The 23516-nt window shown below is 45.3% G+C and overlaps 1 protein-coding gene across 4 annotated transcripts in view; it reads left to right on the plus strand.

Moving 5' to 3' along the window:
- The first annotated feature begins 871 nt into the window (after positions 1-871).
- POMK (protein O-mannose kinase) overlaps positions 872-23516 on the plus strand; it is a 46386-nt gene continuing 23741 nt past the window's right edge. Inside the window, exons 1-4 of one of the 4 annotated variants that reach the window (XR_008504304.2) lie at positions 872-973; positions 4905-4996; positions 9881-9976; positions 10903-13018. Coding sequence is in view for 3 of the 4 variants with exons in the window: in XM_054499790.2 (XP_054355765.1) it covers positions 10924-11205 (282 nt within the window). In the remaining variant the exon portion in view is untranslated. Of the gene's footprint in view, positions 974-4904; positions 4997-9880; positions 9977-10902; positions 13019-23516 lie in introns of those variants that run through there. The other 3 variants (XM_054499790.2, XM_063668736.1, XM_054499793.2) reach the window with 3 other exon arrangements.

Below are 23516 nucleotides of genomic sequence, written 5' to 3' on the forward strand. Positions count from 1 at the left end.
GGCCGCAGACATATTATTTCTGAAGGATAAATTCCTAGAAATGGATTTGCTAGGGCCCGTAGGAGGAATTCCAATTTACACTCATTTGTATGTGTGAGGAAACTTTCAGACTCTACTGTAACGACAGGAGGTGTTACCTACCGCTGTTTGTCCATGTGATAGGCAAACGTTTCTGTTAATTTTAATACTGTTTGGATAGCTAGTACAGGCTCAGTTTTTTTAACCCACACCACGTTAGTGTCTTGATTCTGGACTTTCGCAATGTGTCAGTGTAGAAGCAGCTAACGCTTCCGATGTACACAACCCAGACGTTCCATGACCCAGCCTGACTTCGACGCTGCAAGCCTCCCTCTCGGTTCCCCGGAGCAAGTGCCCGAGTGCGTGTTGGGCTCCCGGCAGGGCTCCTGGCCGGCCCCCGACGGACTTCCCCGCCTTTGCACAGTCCTGCCCCTCAGCGGAGGCTTGCCAAGGTCTTGTCTGCTGCGCTTGATGTGTGCAGCTCAGCTTTACTGTGTCTAGGCTAAGCCCCACAGTTTCTTTTTACAGAGCGATTGTCCAACTTCAGGCATCTGGGTCCCCGAGTGGCGGGTCTGGGCCGGAGCTGGGAATCAGCCTTTCCAGCAAGGTCCCTACAGATGCCGCGGGTCTGAGCACTACGCTTTGGAAGGCCTCGCAGTGCGTCTAGATCTGACAGCTGCTCTGCATGGGCCTGGCTCCAGGCTGAAGCAATAGTCGGTCAACGCAAAATCGTTCTCGCAAGTTCGGGAAGCAGAAGCCAGACAGGGAGACTGGGTAGGTGCGCGCTGGTACCGCTGCGGCGTTCGCTCCGGCTTCAGTGCACGGCGGGAGGAGGACGCCAGGGTGCAGATGCGCCACGCTCGCCCGCCCAGGACGCGCTTCCGAACGCGCAAGCGCAGTAGGCCCAGTGCGTGCTGGCGGTGGGTGGCAGGGGCCGCAGAAGCTTGGGCTGCAGGTAGGTGCTGGGGCGAGGGGTGAGAGGGCGAAGGGCTGAGGGGGCGTGCAGCCGGGTTTCCTGGGGGGCCTGTACGTGGCCTGGCCCGCACCCCCCGCAGCCCCGGCCGCCTGCCCGCGGCTTGTCCGGAGGCTCCCTAGGAGGCTGCCCTGGGCCTGAGCGGCCGTGTCCACCGCGCCCAGCCCCCATCTCCGCGTCCACTCCTGCGCGGTAGCTGGACGTTGAAGAACCAGAGAAGGGCCGGGCGAGGTGGTTCCAGCCTGTAATCTCAGCGCTTTGGGAGGCCGAAGCGGGAGGATCGCGTGAGCTCAGGCGAGAGCAGCCTGGGCAACATGGCGGAACTAATGCCTCTGTAAAAAAAAAACTTAGCCGGGCGGGGTGGCGCCGCCTGTAGTCTCATCTACTCCGGAGGCTGAGGCGGGAGAATCGCTTGAACCCGGCGGGGGCGGAGGTTTCAGTGAGCCGAAATCGTGCCACTGCACTTCGGCCTGGGGGCAGAGTGAGAGGCTGTTTCTATTATTATTACTTTATTATTATTATTATTATTTGAGACGGAGTCTCTCTCTGTCGCCCAGGCTGGAGTGTAGTGGCGCGGTCTTGGCTCCTGGGATTACAGGCGTCCGCCACCAAGCCCGGCTAATTTTTGTGTTTTTAGTAGAAACGAGGTTTCCCCATGTCGATCAGGCTGGTCTCGAACGCCTGACCTCAGGTGATCCGCCCGCCTCCGCCTCCCAAAGTGCTGGGATTACAGGTGTGAGTTACTGGGTCCGGCAGAGGCTGTCTCTGTTTAAAAAAACAAAAACCAAACCAAAACAAAACAAAACAAAAAACAAAACAGAAAGGACCGAGGACTCTGCCTCAGCTCTTTGCCTTTGGGTGTTTATTCTGCACGAGATCATTGTTGCCAGGAGGTGTTAAATGTAATCATATTCTTCTCTTTTTTTTAGAAAGCAAAATTTCGCTGTTTTGTTGCATAATCTTGTCTTTGCCACCCTTTGCCTTTACTATAGGACCTTAAGGCTAAATAAACATTCAGAATATTTGAAATAATCCTCTTAATGTACCTTGTGCTTTATTGACACAATGGAATTCTACTCTAAATTGTATTGGATGACACTACTGTGTCTTCCCTAGTTGTAGAAAATATCTTGTAAGTTGGTAAGAACTAGTTTTGTCCCTTTGCTTTTCTTTTCTCTTTAAGCTGTAAATGTAGAGCAGTGGGTCCCAAACCTTTCTCTATCAATAAGCCTTCCTGTCAGTGTCAGAAATGCTTTGCAATTCAATCGTGCCTGAATTTCTCCTGCCCAACCTGCCCCACCATCTTTATTCCTTAATGTGCAGGCTGTTTTCAGGACCAGTAAATTTCAGTGGTTTTTGCTTATTTCTGGACACGAAAGTTCCTTCAGCCACACAGCCTCATGCTATGCTCTGGGCGGCCTACTCCAGAATATGCCTCTGAAACAAAAAAGCAAATCGGGGTTGAGGTGGGCTGAAGTTTTCTTTAAGAAACCGGCAGTCCAAGGGTCCCCCAGCCCAGCCCCTAGCTGAACACGCTGGGTTTGATTTAGTTTAACTCCCTAGCATTGCGGTATTTAGGGGAAGAATGGGCTTGAGGCCAGAAAACTTGGCTCTTCTGTGTATAGTTTAGTGACCTTAGATATATTACTTCACCTCTGACTCAGTTGTTTTATCTGTGAAATGGGAATAACAACAATTATATCCACTTCACAGAATTGGTGTGAAGTTGACAGTATATAAAAGTCAAATGAATTTTTGGGTATTTTTTTTTACTTGGTTTGGTTTGGTTTGGTTTGGTTTCTTTTTGCTGAGAGAGGATGCAGAAGTGAATGTGAGGACTTAGGGATATATAAAAGGTTTGTGGGGCATATGAAATTTGGATTCAGCAAGAAATGCATTAAAGGTTTTCTGAGTAATGCTGAGGGTCCAAGAGAGATTAGAAAATATGCATTTCTAGAGTCCCAGAGTTTTGTAGCTGATGTTGGCAGGCTTTGAGTGGAAATGAAGTGGACAGGGCAAGTTACGTGGAGCTGGTGAATGACAAGCACATCTGGGTTTATGATGAAGCCTCTAGCCTCTTCACTTGCACAAAAAATACCTTCCAAAGTTCTGGCAAGAGGCTCAGCGCTTTTACATACGTAACTATTCTTCTCTTAAAGAATTACCACTCCTCGCCCCAACTTGTATAAGCTTCAGGCCCCATAAAACCTGAATCCACTGGTGGCAAGGAAGGATTGGTGGGAGGTTAGGGGTAAGGAGGGTTGGAGGGTTGAAAGGATTTATCGCAGGGTTTGAGCTGGGAAACTTGGATTGGAGAAGGAGGTGGCAGATGAGGGGCCTCAGAGGACAGGAGCTGTGAGGAGAGGAAGAGCAGATTCGGTGGAGCGAACACAGGAGAGGGAAAGCAGCCTGTGCGGCTGAGGCCATGAAGAGGGAGAGGTGCAGAGTGACCGGGCAGTTGGTGCGTCTTTGCTGAGTACCCGCTGTGTGCCAGGCACTGGGGTGCAGTGGTGAACAGGACAGGCAGGCAGGCCTCTTGGTGCTCAGAATCTAGAGGAAGCTGGGGCCTGGGTATCCCAGAAAGGGAGCCTTTGAGGACTGAGGAAAGCTCAGGGGCCAGAGAGTGGGGTGCAGGGAGGGTTTCGGGAAGTAGATAGGGGCTAGATTTCAGGAGGCCACATAAGAGTTTGGACTTGATCCTGTGGGCCCAGTGGGGGGCTGTTGAATGTTAAGCAAGGTGGGATCAGATCCGTGCTTTAGAAAGCTCTCCCTTCATGGGCCGGACATGGTGGCTCATGCTTGTAATCCCAGCACTTTGGGAAGCCAAGGCGGGCGGATGACGAGGTCAGGAGATCGAGACCATCTGGCCAACATAGTGAAACTCCGTCTCTACTAAAATACAAAAATTAGCTGGGCATGGTGGCACGTGCCTGTAATCCCAGCTCTGTAATCCCAGCTACTCAGGAGGCTGAGGCAGGAGAATCTCTTTAACAAGGGAGTCAGAGGTTGCAGTGAGCTGAGATTGCGCCATAGCACTCTAGCCTGGTGGCAGAGTGAGACTCCGTCTCAAAAAAAAAAAAAGCTCTTCCTGCACGTATCAGAGAAACTTCTATGTATGCCTGGGGAGATGTATAGACAGCTTGTCTCACTAATTGTGGAAAAGTCAAACCAGTTGAAAATAGTGAACTGGAGTTTTGTGCATCTGCATGGATAAATCTCAGAAACGTAATGTTGAGCTTTTAAAAAAACTATTTGCAAAAGGATAATACCAGCCCATCACTGTTTGTGTAAAGCTTGAAAACATATGTATGATTTATGGGCACATACTTGTGAAAATAAAAAGCATGTATGAGAAGCGGAGTTTGGTAGCCCATCCCTGTAGTCAGTCCCAGCTGCTTGGGAGGTGGAGGCAGGAGGATCACTTGAGTCTAGCCTGGGCGACATAGTGAGACTCCATGTCTTAAGTAGATAGGTAAGTAGGTAGGTAAATAGATAAGATCCATTAGATAGATAGCTAGATAGCATGTATAGGAATTATATACACCAGTGGTTTTCAGACTTTAGCATGCATCCACATCACCTAGAGGATTTATTAAAACACAGATTTTCATTTCTGATTCAGTAGGTTTGGAGTGTGGACCCAAGAATTTGCATTTCTCCCAGGTTCCTTGGCGATGATGCCACAGGTTTGGGGGCCACAGTTTGAGAATCTCTGATGTCCACCAACTTGAAGATAGTGATCACTTCTTGGGGGGGAGTAGAATTGGATGGGGAGGAGTCCAGAGGGGATTCAACTCTATTTGTAATATTTAATTTCTTTAAAAAAAGATCTGAAAAAATGATGCAGTGTGACTTGACAAAGCTGGATGAATGCTTATGATTTTTTTTTTCTCTGTGTGTGAAACACTTAAAGAAAAAGGATCCTGTTTGCTGTGTAATCCTGAGAATGGACTGTAAGAGAGGAAAAACTGGGCGTCTGCTTGGGAATCTATTGTGGAAACCCAGGTGAGAGGTGCTGCTGGCTCATGCAGCGGGGTGGAGGGGAAGGGCAGCAAGGAAGGAGAGATGCAAGCAGTGGTGAGGGAGGTTTTGGTGGGAGCATTGACTGCATGTGGTAATTGGTTGGTTTAGAGGTTAGGGGAGGGAGGAATCAAGTCACACACACCTGGTCTGTAACTTGAATGGGTGATTGGGTCATGAGCCCATCACAGAGGGAACCCTGCAGGAGGGGCATGTGGGGACTGGGGAGTTCTGCAGTGGACATCCCATACCTTGATAGGCCAGTGAGCGAAGCGTAGGAGAGACCTGGGCTGCAGTGCAGACTTAGAAAGCATCAGAGTTCAGATGGCTGCCAGTGTCCCAGGTGTGGGTGAGGTTACCTGGGCCTTTGGCAGACCTGGAGTAATGCCGTCACCTAAGGCAGGGCTTGGCCAACCACAGCTTCTGCTTGTTTTTGCGTAGCCTGAGAGCTGGGAATGCTTTTATCTTTTTAAATGTTAGGGGGAGACTTCAAGGAAGATATAATTCACAAACCATAACATTTGACATTTTAAAGTGTACAATTCAGTGATATTTCACATTTACAAGGTTGTACAACCATCATCACTGTCTAATTCAAGGAACATTTTAGCCAAAAAGAGACCCCATCCCCGTCAGCAGCTATTCCACCCCTGCCCCCCCACCCAGCCTCTGGGAGCCACAAATCTATGTTCTGTGTCTGAATTTGCTGTTTCTGGACATTTCATGTAAATGGAATCTTACAGCATGTGGCCTTTTTGTCAGGCTTATTTCACTGAGCATGATGTTTCCAAGGTTCACCCATGTTGCAGCGTGAATTAGTGCTTAATTTTTTATGGCTGAATAATATTCCATGTATGGATGTACCACATTTTGTCTATCCATTCATCTGCCAATGAACACTTGGCTTGTTTCCACTGTTTGGCAATTGTGGATAATGCTTCCGTGAACATTCATGTATAAGTGTGTGTGTGAGTGTGTGTGTTTTCATAGGTACATACTGGGCAGTGGAGTTGCTGGGTCGTGTGGTGACTGTGCTTAACCTTTTGAGGAGTGGCCAGACTGCTCTCCACAGTGGCTGCATTTTACTTTCTCACCAGTGATGTTTGAGGATTCCAGTTTTTCCACATTCCCCTATGTTGTTACTGATTTTTGTATTATAGCCATCCTCGTGTGTGTAAAATGCCATCTTGTCACACTTCTGATCTGCGTTTGCCTTGATGACTGGTGAAGCTGAGCATGTTTCATGTGCCTGTTGGCCATCTGTGTATCTTCTTTGGAGAAATGTCTATTCAAGTCCTTTGCCCATTTTAAAAATTGTATTTATTTATTTTTTTGAGACAGGGTCACACTGTCACCCAGGCTGGAGTGCTGGGGCACGATCACAGCTCACTGCAGCCTTGGTCTCCTGGATTCAAATGATCCTCCCACCTCAGCCTCCTGAGTAGCTGGGCCTATAGGCACATGCCAACATGCCTGGCTAATTTTTAAATTTAGTTTTTGTAGACAGGAGGTCTTACTATGTTGCCCTGGCTGGTCTGGAACTCCTAGGCTCAAGCGATCCTCCCGCCTCAGCCTCCCAAAGTGCCGGGATTACAAGTGTGAGCCACTAATGCCTGACCCTTTGCCCATTTTTAAATTGAGTTGTTTTTTGAATCTTTTGAGTTGTTCATCAGACATCCACATGGAGATGTCAAGGAAGCAAGCCCTGAATTCTGAGGAGAGGCTGGGAATGGAGTTTTATGTTTAGAAGTTGTCAGCAGGCAGCGATGAAGAGTCCTGAGTCTGGGTGAGCTCTCCCAGGGAGTGTGGCAGAGGCCTGAGCTTTGAACTCTGGGGGACCCCACTAAGTGGACTTAGAGATGAGGAGCTGCCAGAATGTAGTTTCCTGGAAACCAGTTATATAAGGCGTTTAAGGAGGGAGTTATCAATCACGGTAGATGCTATTGATAGATCAAGGAAGACTGGGGCTGTGCTTTGACTGTTGTGTTTAGTGATGTGGAGGCCACCTGTGCTGACTGTGATAAGGTCAGTTTGGGAGCAGTGGCAGTGAGTTGGAGAGAATGAGAGGACAGAGCTGGGCATGGGATTTGCCTGAGCTGGGCTCGGGGCCAGTTTCATGGTAACACACTGTTCGTAGTAATAGGAGAGTGCAGGAACCTGGGGTGGGGCTTGGGAACTGGTGGAAATGCTCTCTGATTGCTTCTGTTTTTCTAGTAAAATAAGATGATCTCGTTAGATGGTCAGCTGAGAGTGAAGGTGGGGGAACAGGTGGTACATGTTTGGAGAAGGAGAGTGTGAGCTTCCAGCCAGCCTAAGGCCACTCGGGACACACCTGTCACTTTTACTGACTCACTGCGATAAGCGAGGCTGCACACTGGCGGGACTTGCATATCTTCATCAGAGGGACAGAGAATCGTCTGAGAGGGCACGGGGCAGGAGGTCCTTCGGGTCCTCTCTGACCTGGCCCGGGGCAGGGAGTTGGAGATGGAAGTGCCGTGAGTGCTAATAGGGAGCAGGGGGTCAGAGGAACAGAGGATATGGGAATGGGTGGTGGAGCCGGGAGAGACTGGAGCTTTGCCAGTGGGGGCCTGGGCTGAGCAGGGCTCAGAGCATGTGGTGATGACCCTTATGGCAGGTGAGGCTCAAGGCCCAGTGTGTGCTTAGGGAAGTGGGCAGCAGAGCGGGTGAGGGACCCGTGAGTGTATCACAGGGGTAGGGTGTTGAGGAAGTTCCAAAGCAAGCTAATAGGGGTTATGGCTGGAGAGAGGCCCAGTGTGTGCTTATGGGGGATAGTGTGGTAGAGGCACCAGGATGTGTGCTAATAGGCCTCTGAGGCCTCGTGTGTGGTGATGGGGGTGTCTGTGGTGTTAGCGCTGTGTGTGTGTCTGTGGGGGCCTGCAGGGTAGGAGAGAATGGGGTGCTTATGGAGGGGAGGTGGTTGAAGGACTCGACTGCTGTGTGTGTGCTTGTGGGGGTCATGCTGTGGTGGGTGTGTGCATGTGCTAATAAAGGTCTGGGTAGTTGGAGCCCAGTGCGTGCTAATGGAGCAGAGCTGGAGGGACCTCATGGAGGGATCTGATGGAGGGAGGACGGTGGGAGACCTGAGCCTGTGCTAGCGGGGATGAGGATTGTGGATTTCTATGGGGCAGGGGGTGGTGGTGGTGCGGGAAGGGTCTTGGTACTGTCAGAGGCCTGGTGCACTAAGGGTCAAGGTGGTGTGAGGTGCATGTGTGTCCCCGAGCATGAGGACACTCTAGGAAGGGGCAGCCGGACGGTTTAAGGCATTCTAGAGGCTGCTACTGTGGGTTTAGAGCCATAGAGGCTCTAAACTCTGAAGTGTGTGCCATTGCTGGGAGAGTCAGCAGTGTGAGGTCTGGAGTACGCTCAAGAGCGCCAGAACAGTGTGAGCTTGTGTGCTTGAGTCTGTGGGTTACTGGAATGTGTTGAGGTTCCAGGGAATACTGGTGCAGGGGGTGAGTAGAGCCGTGGAGGGGATAAAAATAAATTTAAAAGGCCAGGTGCAGTGGCTCATGCCTGTAATCCCAGCAATTTGGGAGGCTGATGCAGGAGGATTGCTTGAGGCCAGGAGTTCAAGGCCAGCCTGGACAACATCGTGAGACCCAGTCTCTACAAAAAAAATACAAAAATTAGCTGGATGTGGTGACATGCACCTGTAGTCCCAGCTACTAAGGAGGCAGAGGTGACAGGATTGCTTGAGTTTGAGGCTGCATTGAGCTATGATTGCACCACTGCACTCCAGCCTGAGTGACAGAGTCAGACCCTATGTCAAAAAAAAAAAAAAAAAAAAAAGGAAATCATTGAATTTTGGAGATGAGTGAAGTTTAGGCAAATTTAAATGAAGTAGTGTTTTGATGGGCTCAAAGCCACGTAGAACTGAGTGTAAAGGGGCCAAGATCTAGTCTGGACTGCAAAGTAGTCCTCTTTCCTTGGAGACTACCGGGTTAACATAGATGTGCAGGATTATGTCCAGAAACTCCTTATCTGAAGGTCTGCCCTGTTTGGGAACTGAGGTTGCTTCTCTGTGTCAGAGTGACTTTGATCCTCCAGGAAAGCGTGGGATGTTTTATTCCAACTGATAAGACTTCAAACTGCAAAATTTCTGGTAGTCTGTGATTGTAGAGAACAGAATTTCTAAATAGTAAAAAGGAGTCTTCATCCAAAGGGGGTTTTTGACACTTTATGGCTGCAGTGTGTTCTTAGGAGAAATGCCATTTCCTGTTAACTTTGTGGTTTCGTTGACGTCTTGTCCCAGCTTTGTATTTGGGAGTGGATTTTGTTTTCTCAAGGAGGAGGTAGGAATAAGCTTCCTGTCCTGGATTTTTCATGGCTGGCTCCTCTCAGGCCTCTGGTCACAGTGTGAAGGTCACCTTCTCAGAGAGGTCTCCTGGGATGCTTCCTCCGGGGAGTTCCTACACAGTTACTCTCTATCTTTGAACCGCCATCACAGGATGATGATAGACCTATTTGTTTACTTGTTTATTGTCTGTCTTCCCCACTAGACTTTCCCCTAAGCTCCAGCAGGATAGGAACCATGCTGGTGTAATTCACTGTATGTGTGTCTCCAGCACCCACTGCAGGGCTGGGCACACACAAGCTGCTCAGGACGTGTTGCAGGAATGAGCAGCCGGAAGTCAGTGATGGAGGTGAAGAGAGCAGACTGGGACAGAGAGACTCTGATGGGCTTCCCCATGGCGCTGCTCTGTCCTGGGGCTTGAGAACCTGAGGAAACCTGGACTTGAGGCAGGAGGAGGGCCCTGGGAAAGTTGGACCATTTGGACTATGGCGATTTGTCTGGGTACATAGCTGCAGTTTCTGTTTACACACTTCCTGTTTCGTACTTTGTGGCAGGGTGTTTCCAGACCAGTCCCTGGGCGCCAACTAGAGTATGGACTGACCAGGTACCTGGATGGAGACCTGAGCTGGAGAAGGAGATGCGCTTGGGAGGTAACCCTGCATGTCACAGCTGTCTCTGACCCAGTTCTGGCCCAGTGCCCCAGCATTCCAGTGCTGTTTAGCTGGCTCCCACTGGCATGGCCACATCCACTGTTAAAGTCTCCATATACTTCCATTCTGCTACATTCTGCTTCTGTAAATCACCTCTGCCATCCATGGTCCTACTTCAGGCCTCTCTGCAGCCAGGCCCCTCCACCATGGCCTTGCACGGCTCCAGCGGTAGAGCCCACACATTATCAGTGGTTACTTATCGCTGGTGTGACATCTGAGTGGTCATCTGTCCAATCTCATTGCTGTTATTCTAGCTCATGTACTTGTCAGCTCCTGTCCGCGATCATAACCAGGGCTTCTTAACTGGTCTCCCAGCCTTAGTCTCTTTCACCCCAAATCTACCGTTCATAACTGCTGAAGAGTAGCTTTTATTTCTTAAAACTGTTTAGGGGATTCTGAATACCTCCCAGGGAACAGGACAGCTGCTTAGCTGGGTTCGAGAGAGGCCCTCAGCTTCCCAGCCTCCACCTGCTACCCTAAGCAGCCTCCTTCTGCTGTCCTTTGTCCACCCTCTGTCCCTATCCCACCAGTTGACTAATACATTTTGCTTTCATTTTACTGAATATTCATGAGCATCTATTTAATGCATGCTACTGTGGGTCGGACAGAGTCAGACACAAACACCTCCCACCTAACCTAATCTAGAGGAACCCGCATTTTAGTTTGTAATAAAAAGTTATATGATTATGGAAACAGCTAACATTGGGCATTTGGGATAAGCCTGGTGTTCAATACCTGCTTTAATCCCCACGGTAACGCTGCAGCTTACAGGACCCTTGAGTAGAAGAGGCATCAGAACACATTTTTGGAAATGAAAGGAAGTGAAAGTTGACTGTCATGACTTCTTGTTTCATTGTGTATTTTAGGAAATTGCAGAGGCCGTCAACATGGAAAAGCAGCCCCAAAACAGCAGGAGAGGCCTCGCCCCCCGAGAGGTGCCGCCAGCTGTTGGGCTGCTGCTGATCATGGCCCTGATGAATACTCTGCTCTACCTCTGCCTTGACCACTTCTTCATCGCTCCTCCACAATCCATTGTGGACCCCAGACACTGTCCCTATGGTCACTTCAGGATAGGACAGATGAAAAACTGCTCACCTTGGCTGTCCTGCGAGGAGCTCAGAACAGAAGTGAGACAGCTGAAGCGTGTTGGGGAAGGAGCTGTGAAGAGAGTGAGTCCAGGTTCATTTCTGATTGCTGTCATCATGTTATTTCGCTTAACACAGTGTCCTCCAGCTCCATCCATGCTGGCACGAATTATGGAATTTCATCCTTTGTTACTGCTAAAGTGTACTCCATTGCGTATGTGCACCACATTTGCTTTGGTTGATTCTGTATCTTGGCAATTGTGAATAGTGCTGCAGTAGGCATAGGTTTCAGCCCTTGGGGAAGCAGTGTGGCATCCAGTGTTAGGAGCCCTGCTGGCTCTATGTTTTTATTGTTGAGCTCAATAATCTTACATCTGGCACTTTATCTTTTTTTTTTTTGAGAGTCTCACTCTGTCACCCAGGCTGGAGTGCAGTGGCGCCATCTTGGTGCACTGCAACCTCCACCTCCTGGGTTCAAGCGATTCTCGTGACTCAGCCTCCCGAGTAGCTGGGACTATGGGCATATGCCACCATGCCTGGCTGATTTTTTTATTTTTAGTAGAGATGGGGTTTCACCATGTTGGCCAGGCTGACCTTAAGTGATCTACCTGCCTCGGCCTCCCAATTGGACTTTATCTTAATAAGTAATCCAAGGCAGGAAAAAAGTCAAATGCATAAAGGAGTGCCATAGTGATAGAAAACTAGAAACAAAACTTTTAGAATAGTTCATTAAATGATGGTCCATCCACTTGACGGAATATTCTGCAGCTGTTGTGTAGTTAGGAACCCCAAGAGGCAACACGAAGAAAACCTTATGATGATAAGTGAAGAAAACAAGATACAAAATTGTATAATTGACTTTTCAACTGTGAAATTACGTATATATGTAGATAAATACAAAAATGGCCAGGCGCAGTGGCTTATACATGTAATCCCAGCACTTTGGGAGGCAGAGGTGGGCGGATTACTTGAGCACAGGAGTTGCAGACCAACCTGGGCAACATGGCAAAACCCAGTTTCTACAAAAATACAAAAATTAGCCTGGCATAATGGCGTGTGCTACTTGGGAAGCTGAGGTGGGAGAATCTCTTGAGCCCGAGGAGTTTGAGGCTACAGTAAGCCATGATCTTGCCACTGCATTCCAGCCTGTGTGACAGAGCAAGATGCTGTCTCCAAAGGAAAAAAAGAAAAATATGAAAATGATAGAAATTGTGCTAAGGTGAAAGGGGGATTATGGGCAATTTCTTTTCCTGTTTTTCAAACTCTATGATGGTATTATACTGATTTTTAACAATTTATTTTTAATTGGCACGTAATAATCCATATTTATGGGGTACATAGTGATGTTTCCATACCTAGTTACAATGTGTAGTTATCGGATCAGGGCATATCTGCCATCTCAAACATGTGTCACTTCTTTTGGTTGGGAACATTCAATATCTTCTCTTCTGGCTATTTGAAAGTGTATAATGTATTGTTAATTATAGTCATCCTATGGTGCTATGAAACACTAGAACTTGCTTCTCCTATCTAGCTGTAATTTTGTATCCTTTAACAAATCTCTCCCTATCCTTGCCTTTGCTCTACCCTTCCCAGCCTCTGGAAACCTATTAGGCTTTTTACTTCTTTGAGTAAGCTTTTTTAAACTTTTGCATATGAATGAGAACTTGTAGTGTTTAACTTTCTGTTCCTAGTTTATTTCACTTAACATAATGTCCTCCAGTTCCTTTCATGTTGCCATAAATGACAGCTTTCCTTCTTTTTTGTGGCTGAATAGTATTCTGTTTTGTATATATACCACATTTTCTTTATCCATTCACCTGCTGAAGGACACTTAGGTTGATTCCACATCTTGGCTATTGTGAATAGTGCTGCAATAAACATCGGGATGCACATATCTCTTTTTTTGTTGTTGTTTTTTGAGACGGAGTTTCCCTCTTGTTGCACAGGCTGGGGTGCAATGATGCAATCTCAACTCACTACAACCTCCACTTATGGGTTCAAGCAATTCTCCTGCCTCAGCCTCCTGAGTAGCCGTAGTTACAGGCATGTGCCACCATGCCTGGCTAATTTTATATTTTTAGTAGAGATGGGGTTTCTCCATGTTGGCCAGGCTGGTCTTGAACTCCTGACCTCGTGGTCTGCCCACCTCGGCCTCCCAAAGTGCTGGGATTACAGGCTTGAGCCACTTAGCCTGGCTGCACATATCTCTTTGATATATTGATTTCCTTTCCTCTGGGTATATACCCAGTAGTGGAATTGCTGGATCATATGGTAGTTCTGTTTGTAATTTTCTGAGGAACCTCCATACTGTTTTCCATAATGACTGTACTAATTTACATTCTCACTAACAGTGTATAAGAGTTCCCATTTCTCTGCATCCTCATCAGCATTTGTTATTTTTTTTCTTTTTGATAATGGCCATCCTAACTGGGGTGAGATGGTATCTCATTGTGATTTTGGTTTGCATTTTCCTGATGATTAGTAACATTGAGCATTTTTTCACAAATTTATTGGCCATTTGTATGTCTTCTTTCGAGAATGTCAGTTTAGATCATTTGCCCATTTTTTGATCATACTGTTATTTTTTTCTGTTGAGATGTTTGAGTTCCTTGGATATTGATCCCTTGTCAGATGAATAGCTTGCAAATATTTTCTCCCATTCTGTAGTTTGTCTCTTAACTCTATTTGTTTCCTTTGCTGGGAAGAAGGTTTTTGGTTTGTTATAATCCCATTGGTTTATTTTTGCTTTTTTTTTTTTTTTTTGACTGAGTCTTGCTCTATTGCCCAGGCTGGAGTGCAGTGGCACGATCTTGGTTCGCCGCAACTTCCACCTCCCAGGTTCAAGAGATTCTTGTGCCTCAGCCTCCTGAGTAGCTGGGATTACAGGCGCCCACCACCATGCCTGTATTTTTAGTAAAGATGGGGTTTCACCATGTTGGCCAGGCTGGTCTTGAACTCTTGACCTCAGGTGATCCGCCCTCCTCGGCCTCCCAAAATGCTGGGATTACAGGCATGAGCCACTGGGCCCAGCCCTCAGTTATAATTTTGCAAAGGCGGTTTCAATCCCTTCCTTTGGGGTTTTGTAGCATCTTATTCTTAAGGTGTGGGCTATGGAGATGGGAAAAGGCCATTGATCACTCTAGCTTCTTCATGCTGACAGGGGGCATAGTTGGGGTCAGAGTTGACCCTAAGGTGAGAGGAGTAGAACAACTGCTTTGCAGCTGTCTGAGTATATTCATGCAGGCCGGGCTGTGGTTCCAAGGCTTTCGTGACAAAGGCAGTAGTATCTTTATAGTTTTAGTACAGCATTTAAACAGTCTACTATAAGGTAAATAATGAGTTTTAGGATAAGGAGTACAATATCCAGTTTTAAAAGTAAAGGTTTGAAAGCATTAGTCTGGGGACTTATAGTCCACAAAAATATTAGGATTTAGTCTAAATTGAAGAAAAAAAAAACTAACAACATGTGTACCATAGTTTTTGGAACATAATTTTTCTCTCTTTAGTCCTTATTTTTATTAAAACAAATAATGATAGGACTGATATGTTGGCAAAATAAACTTTAATTTTATTATACTTGGCCTGATTATTTGAGTAAAGCACATCAATAATACTTTTTTTTTTTTTTTTTGAGATGGAGCCTTGCTCTGTCACCCAGGCTGGAGTACAGTGGCGTGATCTCAGCTCACTGCAACCTCTGCCTCCCAGGTTCAAGCAGTTTTCCTGCCTCAGCCTCCTGAGTAGCTGGGATTACAGGTGTGTGCCATCACACCTGGCTAATTTTTGTATTTTTAGTAGAGACAGGGTTTCACCATGTGGGTCAGGCTGCTCTCGAACTCCTGACCTCGTGATCTGCCCGCCTTGGTCTCCCAAAGTGCTGGGATTACAGGCATGAACCTGTAATCACCTGGCAAGAATACTTTTTTTTTTTGTTAGAGATGGAGTCTTGCTCTGTCACCCAGGCTGGATTGCAGTGGTGTGATTGTGGCTCACTGCAACCTCCGCCTCCCGGGTTCAAGCAATTCTTCTGCCTCAGCCTCTCGAGTAGCTGGGACTACAGGCGCACGTCGCCATGCCTGGCTGATTTCTTTTGTATTTTAGTAAAGACGGGGTTTCACTGTGTTGCCCAGGCTGGTCTTGAACTCCTGAGCTCAGGCAATCTGTCTGCCTCGGCCTCTCAAAGTGCTAGGATTACAGGCATGAGCCTCCGCGCCTGGCTAGAATAATTATTTTTTACATAGGCTTTTTAAATTGCCTTTGATGGAATTCTGTTCCATAAGGAATCTCAGATAATACTTTTTAAAGCTGAGTCCAGCCATAGGTTTGTACCTTCAAATACTTATGAGTTGGGTAAGTTCCTCTCCTCTTGATGTCCCTAGATAACTTGGGACTCCTGGGCCTGTCAGAAAGTGACATTCTATACTTACCATGGGTCAGGAACCCTGTACAGGGACTGTGTAGACAAAGTATGAACCCAGTTTTCCCAAGGGCTTTTACTGGCTTTACAAGTCAAGTTTGATTCCGTAAAGGAAGGCATGCCATTCTAATCAAACCCTTGGTAAAATAACCAGTTTTGTCAATAGTGTCCTGTTACAAAAGAAAATAGATTCTTACTGTATCTATGCAAATAACTATATTGCCATAAATTAAGAATACTCACAAATAGTTTTTAAATTCTGGAGAAATCAGGTAGAAACAAATATGCGCCAAATTTTATTCACAGGAGTGTACTTTACTCAGTTGCTACAAGCTGTACATAGCTTAAAAGAAGTTTCCCTGACTCTGAAAAAGCAAAGAATCAGCAGCATTTTAAACAAAAAGGTTACTTCAGACTCTTATTAGTTTAGTCCGTGCATTTAACTTCTGTTTGATATTTATGAACATTTCAGCTTTCCATGAGAGTTCTAAAAGTTTTTTTCCTTTATTCTAATGTCATAATCTCCAAAGTTATCAGAAACTTGCATTCAAGAGCACATATCAAAGTTTGATAGCTGATTATAAAACCATCTTCTAAAGAGGACCAAATTAAAACAGCAATTGTCTGTGGATGAGAAACACATTTTAGGGAAGCTACAAAGACACAATTGACAAGGAAATTTGTTAACTCTGTGGCACACAATAATTCAACACAACAGTTATTACTGATGACATATACTGAGGCGTATTAGAATTATAGGAATTTTATACAGTTTTGCAGCACATAACTTTATATCACAAATTTATATGAATATAACCCAAAGAAAGCTAAACACCATTTTCTATTTGACAGTGTTTCCTGCATGATTTTAATACATTAAATAAGCTGAATATGTCTTTTGTACTTTAGGGGACTTAATTTTTAAAAATTTTGTAATACTTAGAGCTTGATTTTGAAAGGTTTGTTAAATACCAAACGTTTAAAACATTGGATATTACAAAATGCAGTCTTAGGTTTCCATAAGTCATTCATTTAGCCAAAATAACTCAAAAATTTTAAAAAGGAAAAACCATTATTCTGATAGAGAGGAGACTCAGCTTTCCAAACAAGACCCAATGAAGATAGCATGAGGCTGATTGCCTCCTCTCTCTCCCCTCCCCCTTTTTTCTTTCGTAGTTTACTTAAAAGGTATATAAAAACCTTTCATTATCTTTTAATATTCCATAAAAATCCTTTTTAAAAGAGAAAACCAAATTTTATGTTTCCATTAGTGTATTTTTAATGTTAAGCCAGCTTTAATTACATTTTATAAATCTGTCTAGTTTTAATTAGTTTGACCATAAGGTAAGATTTTTATTTTTATTTTTTTCAAGACGCAGTCTCTCTCTGTTGCCCAGGCTGGAGTGCAATGGCATGGTCTCGGCTCGCTGCAGCCTCCGTCTCCTGGGTTCAAGCGACTCTCCTGCCTCAGCCTCCCGAGTAGCTGGGGCTATAGGCATGTGCCACCACACCTGGCTAATTTTTGTATTTTTAGTAGAGACGGGGTTTCACTATGTTGGCCAGGCTGGTCTCGAACTCTTGACCTCTTGATCTGCCTGCCTCGGCCTCCCAAAGTGTTGGTATTACAGGCGTGAGCCACTGCACCTGGCCTGCCATAAGGTAAGATTTTTATGAATCTTTTATAACCCTTTACAATTTTGTTTTTTTCTTAGAACAAAACTGTTTTAAGAAAACTCTATTGTGCTTTTATTCCAATGTCCAATTTATGGAAAAACTGAATAATGTGACTTAAATTTAGCCAATATGTTCACACACAGAATCTCTTACAATTAAGTTTTTATAACCCTTTCACAACTTGTTCAAACCTTTAGATTTTTCCTATCTCATTTAAAACAGTCCTTTAACACTCTAAACTTACGCAGGAAATCCACATTCTCATGCCTTCTCATAATCTTTTACCAAAAGTACATTTTACTTCCCTTACATGCCTTGTGTATAGAACTGTTTCTTCAGTAGTCTCAAATACATCTACACTATTAACTCAGCGACTTTTACTTTTGGTGAAAAGCCTGGTGAGTAAGCAATTTCAATTACATACCAAGAGTGGAGCCTAGGACACCAGAAGGTCTGACTGTTTCCAGTGTAGCTAGGGAGTGTGGCTAACTCCACATGTCTCAGGCCTTACCTAGCTATAAAGCAGGCAAGTTGTACAGTAAGAGTCATAGTGGCATTTTATGAAGCATTTAAGAGGCCTAACAACCTTTGAATTGTACAACATTTCTTGCATAAATTGCCTTTTCATGAATACATTCACAACTTACAGAGACCATCTACAACATGCTTGGACTTTCTGACTTTTCCTAAACATCTCTCCTTTTAAACAGTCATTTTACTTTAGGACCAGATTTTACCACACAAGATCTTTCCTTATATAAAATTTCTTGGCTGGGCGTGGTGGCTCATGCCTATAATCCCAGCACTTTGGGAGGCCGAGGCAGACGGATCACCTGAGGTCAGGAGTTAAGAGACCAGCCAACATGGTAAAACCCCATCTCTATTAGAAATACTAACATTAGCCGGGCGTGGTGCTGGGTGCATATATTCCCAGCTACTTGGGAGGCTGAGGCAGGAGAATTGCTTGAAGCCGAAGCTGGGAGGTGGGTGTTGCAGTGAGTCAAGATTGCGCCATTGCATTCCAGCCTGGGGTACAAGAGTGAGCCTCCATCTAAAAAAAAAAAGTGTTGGGGGTGAAGCCAAGATGGCCAAATAGGAACAGCTCCAGTCTACAGCTCCCAGCGTGAGCGACGCAGAAGACGGGTGATTTCTGCATTTGCAACTGAGGTACCGGGTTCATCTCACTGGGCAGTGCCGGACAGTGGGTGCAGGACAGTGGGTACAGCGCACCGTTCGTGAGCTGAAGCAGGGCAAGGCATTGCCTCATCCAGGAAGCGCAAGGGGTCAGGGAATTCCCTTTCCTAGTCAAAGAAAGGGGAGACAGACGGCATCTGGAAAATTGGGTCACTCCCACCCTAATACTGCGCTTTTCCAATGGGCTTAACAAGCGGCACACCAGGAGATTATATCCCGCACCTGGCTCGGAGGGTCCTATGCCCATGGAGCCTTGCTCATTGCTAGCACAGCAGTCTGAGATCAAACTGCAAGGCCGCAGCGAGGCTGGGGGAGGGGCGCCCGCCATTGCTCAGGCTTGAGTAGGGAAACAAAGCAGCCGGGAAGCTTGAACTGGGTGGAGCCCACCACAGCTCAAGGATTCCTGCCTGCCTCTGTAGGCTCCACCTCTGGGGGCAGGGCACAGACAAACAAAAGACAGCAATAACCTCTGCAGACTTAAATGTCCCTGTCTGACAGCTTTGAGGAGAGTAGTGATTCTCCCAGCACGCAGCTCGAGATCTGAGAATGGGCAGACTACCTCCTCAAGTGGGTCCCTGACTCCCGAGTAGCCTAACTGAGAGGCACCCCCCAGTAGGGGCGGACTCACACCTCACGCGGCCGGGTACTCCTCTGAGACAAAATTTCCAGAGGAACAATCAGGCAGCAGCATTTGCAGTTCACCAATATCCGCTGTTCTGCAGCCACTGCTGCTGATACCCAGGCAAACAGGGTCTGGAGTGGACCTCCAGGAAAGTCCAACAAACCTGCAGCTGAGGGTCCTGACTATTAGAAGAAAACTAACAAACAGAAAGGACATCCACACCAAAAACCCATCTGTATGTCACCATCATCAAAGACCAAAGGTAGATAAAACCACAAAGATGGGGAAAAAACAGAGCAGAAAAACCGGAAACTCCAAAAATCAGAGCACGTCCTTCTCCAAAGGAACGCAGCTCCTCACCAGTGATGGAACAAAACTGGACAGAGAATGACTTTGACGAGTTGAGAGAGGAAGGCTTCAGAAGATCAAACTACTATGAGCTAAAGGAGGAAGTTCGAACCAATGGCAAAGAAGTTAAAAACTTTGAAAAAAAATTAGACGAATGGCTAACTAGAATAACCAATGCAGAGAAGTCCTTAAAGGACCTGATGGAGTTGAAGACCACGGCACGAGAACTATGTGATGAATGCACAAGCCTCAGTAACCGATGCGATCAACCGGAAGAAAGGGTATCAGCGATGGAAGACGAAATGAATGAAATGAAGCGTGAAGAGAAGTATAGAGAAAAAACTATAAAAAGAAACGAACAAAGCCTCTAAGAAATATGGGACTATGTGAAAAGACCAAATCTATGTCTAATTGGTGTACCTGAAAGTGACGGGGAGAATGGAACCAAGTTGGAAAACACTCTGCAGGATATTATCCAGGAGAACTTCCCCAATCTACCAAGGCAGGCCAACATTCAAATTCAGGAAATACAGAGAACGCCACAAAGATACTGCTCAAGAAGAGCAACTCCAAGACACATAATTGTCAGATTCAACAAAATTGAAATGAAGGAAAAATTGTTAACGGCAGCCAGAGAGAAAGGTCGGGTTACCCACAAAGGGAAGCCCATCAGACTCGGCAGAAACTGTACAAGCCAGAAGACAGTGGGGGCCAATATTCAACATTCTTAAAGAATTTTCAACCCAGAATTTCATATCCAGCCAAACTAAGCTTCATAAGTGAAGGAGAAATAAAATACTTTACAGACAAGCAAATGCTGATTTTGTCACCACCAGGCATGCCCTACAAGAGCTCCTGAAGGAAGCACTAAACATGGAAAGGAACAACCGGTACCAGCCACTGCAAAAACATGCCAAATTGTAAAGACCATCAAGGCTAGGAAGAAACTGCATCAACTAACGAGCAAAATAACCAGCTAACATCATAATGACAGGATCAAATTCACACATAACAATACTAACCTTAAATGTAAATGGGTTAAATGCTCCAATGAAAAGGCACAGACTGGCAAATTGGATAAAGAGTCAAGACCCATCAGTGAGCTGTATTCAGGAAACCCATCTGACATGCAGAGACACACATAGGCTCAAAATAAAGGGATAGAGGAAGGTCTACCAAGCAAATGGAAAACAAAAAAAGGCAGGGGTTGCAATCCTAGTCTCTGATAAAACAGACTTTAAACCAACAAAGATCAAAAGAGACAAAGAAGGCCATTACATAATGGTAAAGGGTTCAATTCAACAAGAAGAACTAACTATCCTAAATATATATGCCCCCAATACAGGAGCACCCAGATTCATAAAGCAAGTCCTTAGAGACCTACAACGAGACCTAGACTCCCACACAATAATAATGGGAGACATTAACACCCCACTGTCAACATTAGACAGATCAGTGAGACAGAAAGTTAACAAGGATACCCAGGAATTGAACTCAGCTCTGCACCAAGCGGACCTAATAGACATATACAGAACTCTCCACCCCAAATCAACAGAATATACATTCTTTTCAGCACCACACCACACCTATTCCAAAATCGACCACATAGTTGGAAGTAAAGCCCTCCTCAGTAAATGTAAAAGAACAGAAATTATAACAAACTGTCTCTCAGACCACAGTGCAATCAAACTAGAACTCAGGATTAAGAAACTCACTCAAAACCGCTCAACTACATGGAAACTGAACAACCTGCTCCTGAATGACTGCTGGGTACATAACGAAATGAAGGCAGAAATAAAGATGTTCTTGGAAATCAATGAGAACAAAGACACAACATACCAGAATCTCTGGGACATATTCCAAGCAGTGTGTAGAGGGAAATTTATAGCACTAAATGCCCAGAAGAGAAAGCAGGAAAGATCTAAAATTGACACCCTAACATCACAATTAAAAGAACTAGAAAAGCAAGAGCAAACACATTCAAAAGCTAGCAGAAGGCAAGAAATAGCTAAGATCAGAGCAGAACTGAAGGAAATAGAGACACAAAAAACCCTTCAAAAAATCAGTGAGTCCAGGAGCTGGTTTTTTGAAAAGATCAACAATTGATAGACTGCTAGCAAGACTAATAAAGAAGAAAAGAGAGAAGAATCAAATAGATACAATAAAAAATGACAAACGGGATATCACCACTGATCCCACAGAAATACAACCTACCATCAGAGAATACTATAAACACCTCTACACAAATAAACTAGAAAATCTAGAGGAAATGGATAAATCCCTCGACACATACACTCTCCCAAGACTAAAGTAGGAAGAAGTTGAATCTCTGAATAGACCAATAAGAGGCTCTGAAATTGAGGCAATAATTAATAGCTTACCAACCAAAAAAAGTCCAGGACCAGATGGATTCACAGCCGAATTCTACTAGAGGTACAAGGAGGAGCTGGTACCATTCCTTCTCAAACTATTCCAATCAATAGAAAAAGAGGGAATCCTCCCTAACTCATTTTATGAGGCCAGCATCAGCCTGATACCAAAGCTTGGCAGAGACACAACAAAAAAAGAGAATTTTAGACCAATATCTTTGATGAACATTGATGCAAAAATCCTCAATAAAATACTGGCAGACCGAATCCAGAAAAGCTTATCCACCATGATCAAGTGGGCTTCATCCCTGGGATGCAAGGCTGGTTCATCATACGAAAATCAATAAACGTAATCCAGCATATAAACAGAACCAAAGACAAAAACCACATGATTATCTCAATAGGTGCAGAAAAGGCCTTTGACAAAATTCAACAACTCTTCATGCTAAAAACTCTCAACAAATTAGGTATTGACGGGATGTATCTCAAAATAATAAGAGCTATGTATGGCAAACCCACAGCCAATATCATACTGAAGCATTCCCTTTGAAAACTGGCACAAGACAGGAATGCCCTCTCTCACCACTCCTATTCAACATAGTGTTGGAAGTTCTGGCCAGGGCAATCAGGCAGGAGAAAGAAAGGGCATTCAATTAGGAAAAGAGGAAGTCAAATTGTCTCTGTTTGCAGATGACATGATTGTATGTCTAGAAAACCCCATCATCCCAGCCCAAAATCTCCTTAAGCTGATAAGCAACTTCAGCGAAGACTCAGGATACAAAATCAATGTACAAAAATCACAAGCATTCTTATACACCAATAACAGACAAACAGAGAGCCAAATCATGAGTGAACTCCCATTCACAATTGCTTCAAAGAGAATAGAATACCTAGGAATCCAACTTACAAGGGATGTGAAGGACCTCTTCAAGGAGAACTACAAACCACTGCTCAACGAAATAAAAGAGGATACAAACAAATGGAAGAACATTCCATGCTCATGGATAGGAAGAAAATGGCCATACTGCCCAAGGTAATTTATAGATTAAATGCCATCCCCATCTAGCTACCAATGACTTTCTTCACAGAATTGGAAAAAACTACTTTAAAGTTCATATGGAACCAAAAAAGAGCCCACATTGCCAAGTGAATCCTAAGCCAAAAGAACAAAGCTGGAAGCATCATGCTACCTGACTTCAAACTATACTACAAGGCTACAGTAACCAAAATAGCATGGTACTTGGACCAAAAGAGAGATATGGACCAGTGGAACAGAACAGAACCTTCAGAAATAATGCCGCGTATCTACAACTATCTGATCTTTGAAAAACCTGACGAAAACAAGTAATGTGGAAAGGATTCCGTATTTAATAAATGGTGCTGGGAAAAGTGGCTAGCCATATGTAGAAAGTTGAAACTGGATCCCTTCCTTACACCTTATACAAAAATTAATTGAAGATGGATTAAAGACTTACATGTTAGACCTAAAACCATAAAAACCCTAGAAGAGGCCGAGCCGGGTGGCTCACGCCTGTAATCCCAGCACTTTGGGAGGCCGAGGCTGGTGGATCACAAGGTCAGGAGATCAAGACCATCCTGGCTCACATGGTGAAACCCCGTCTCTACTAAAAAATACAAAAAATTAGCCGGGCATGGTGGCATGTGCCTGTAGTCCCAGCTACTCGGGTGGCTGAGGCAGGAGAATGGCGTGAACCTGGGAGGCGGAGCTTGCAGTGAGCCGAGATTGCGCCACTGCACTCCAGCCTGG

Source organism: Pongo pygmaeus, chromosome 7 (assembly GCF_028885625.2).
Source record: "Pongo pygmaeus isolate AG05252 chromosome 7, NHGRI_mPonPyg2-v2.0_pri, whole genome shotgun sequence".
NCBI lineage: Eukaryota > Metazoa > Chordata > Mammalia > Primates > Hominidae > Pongo > Pongo pygmaeus.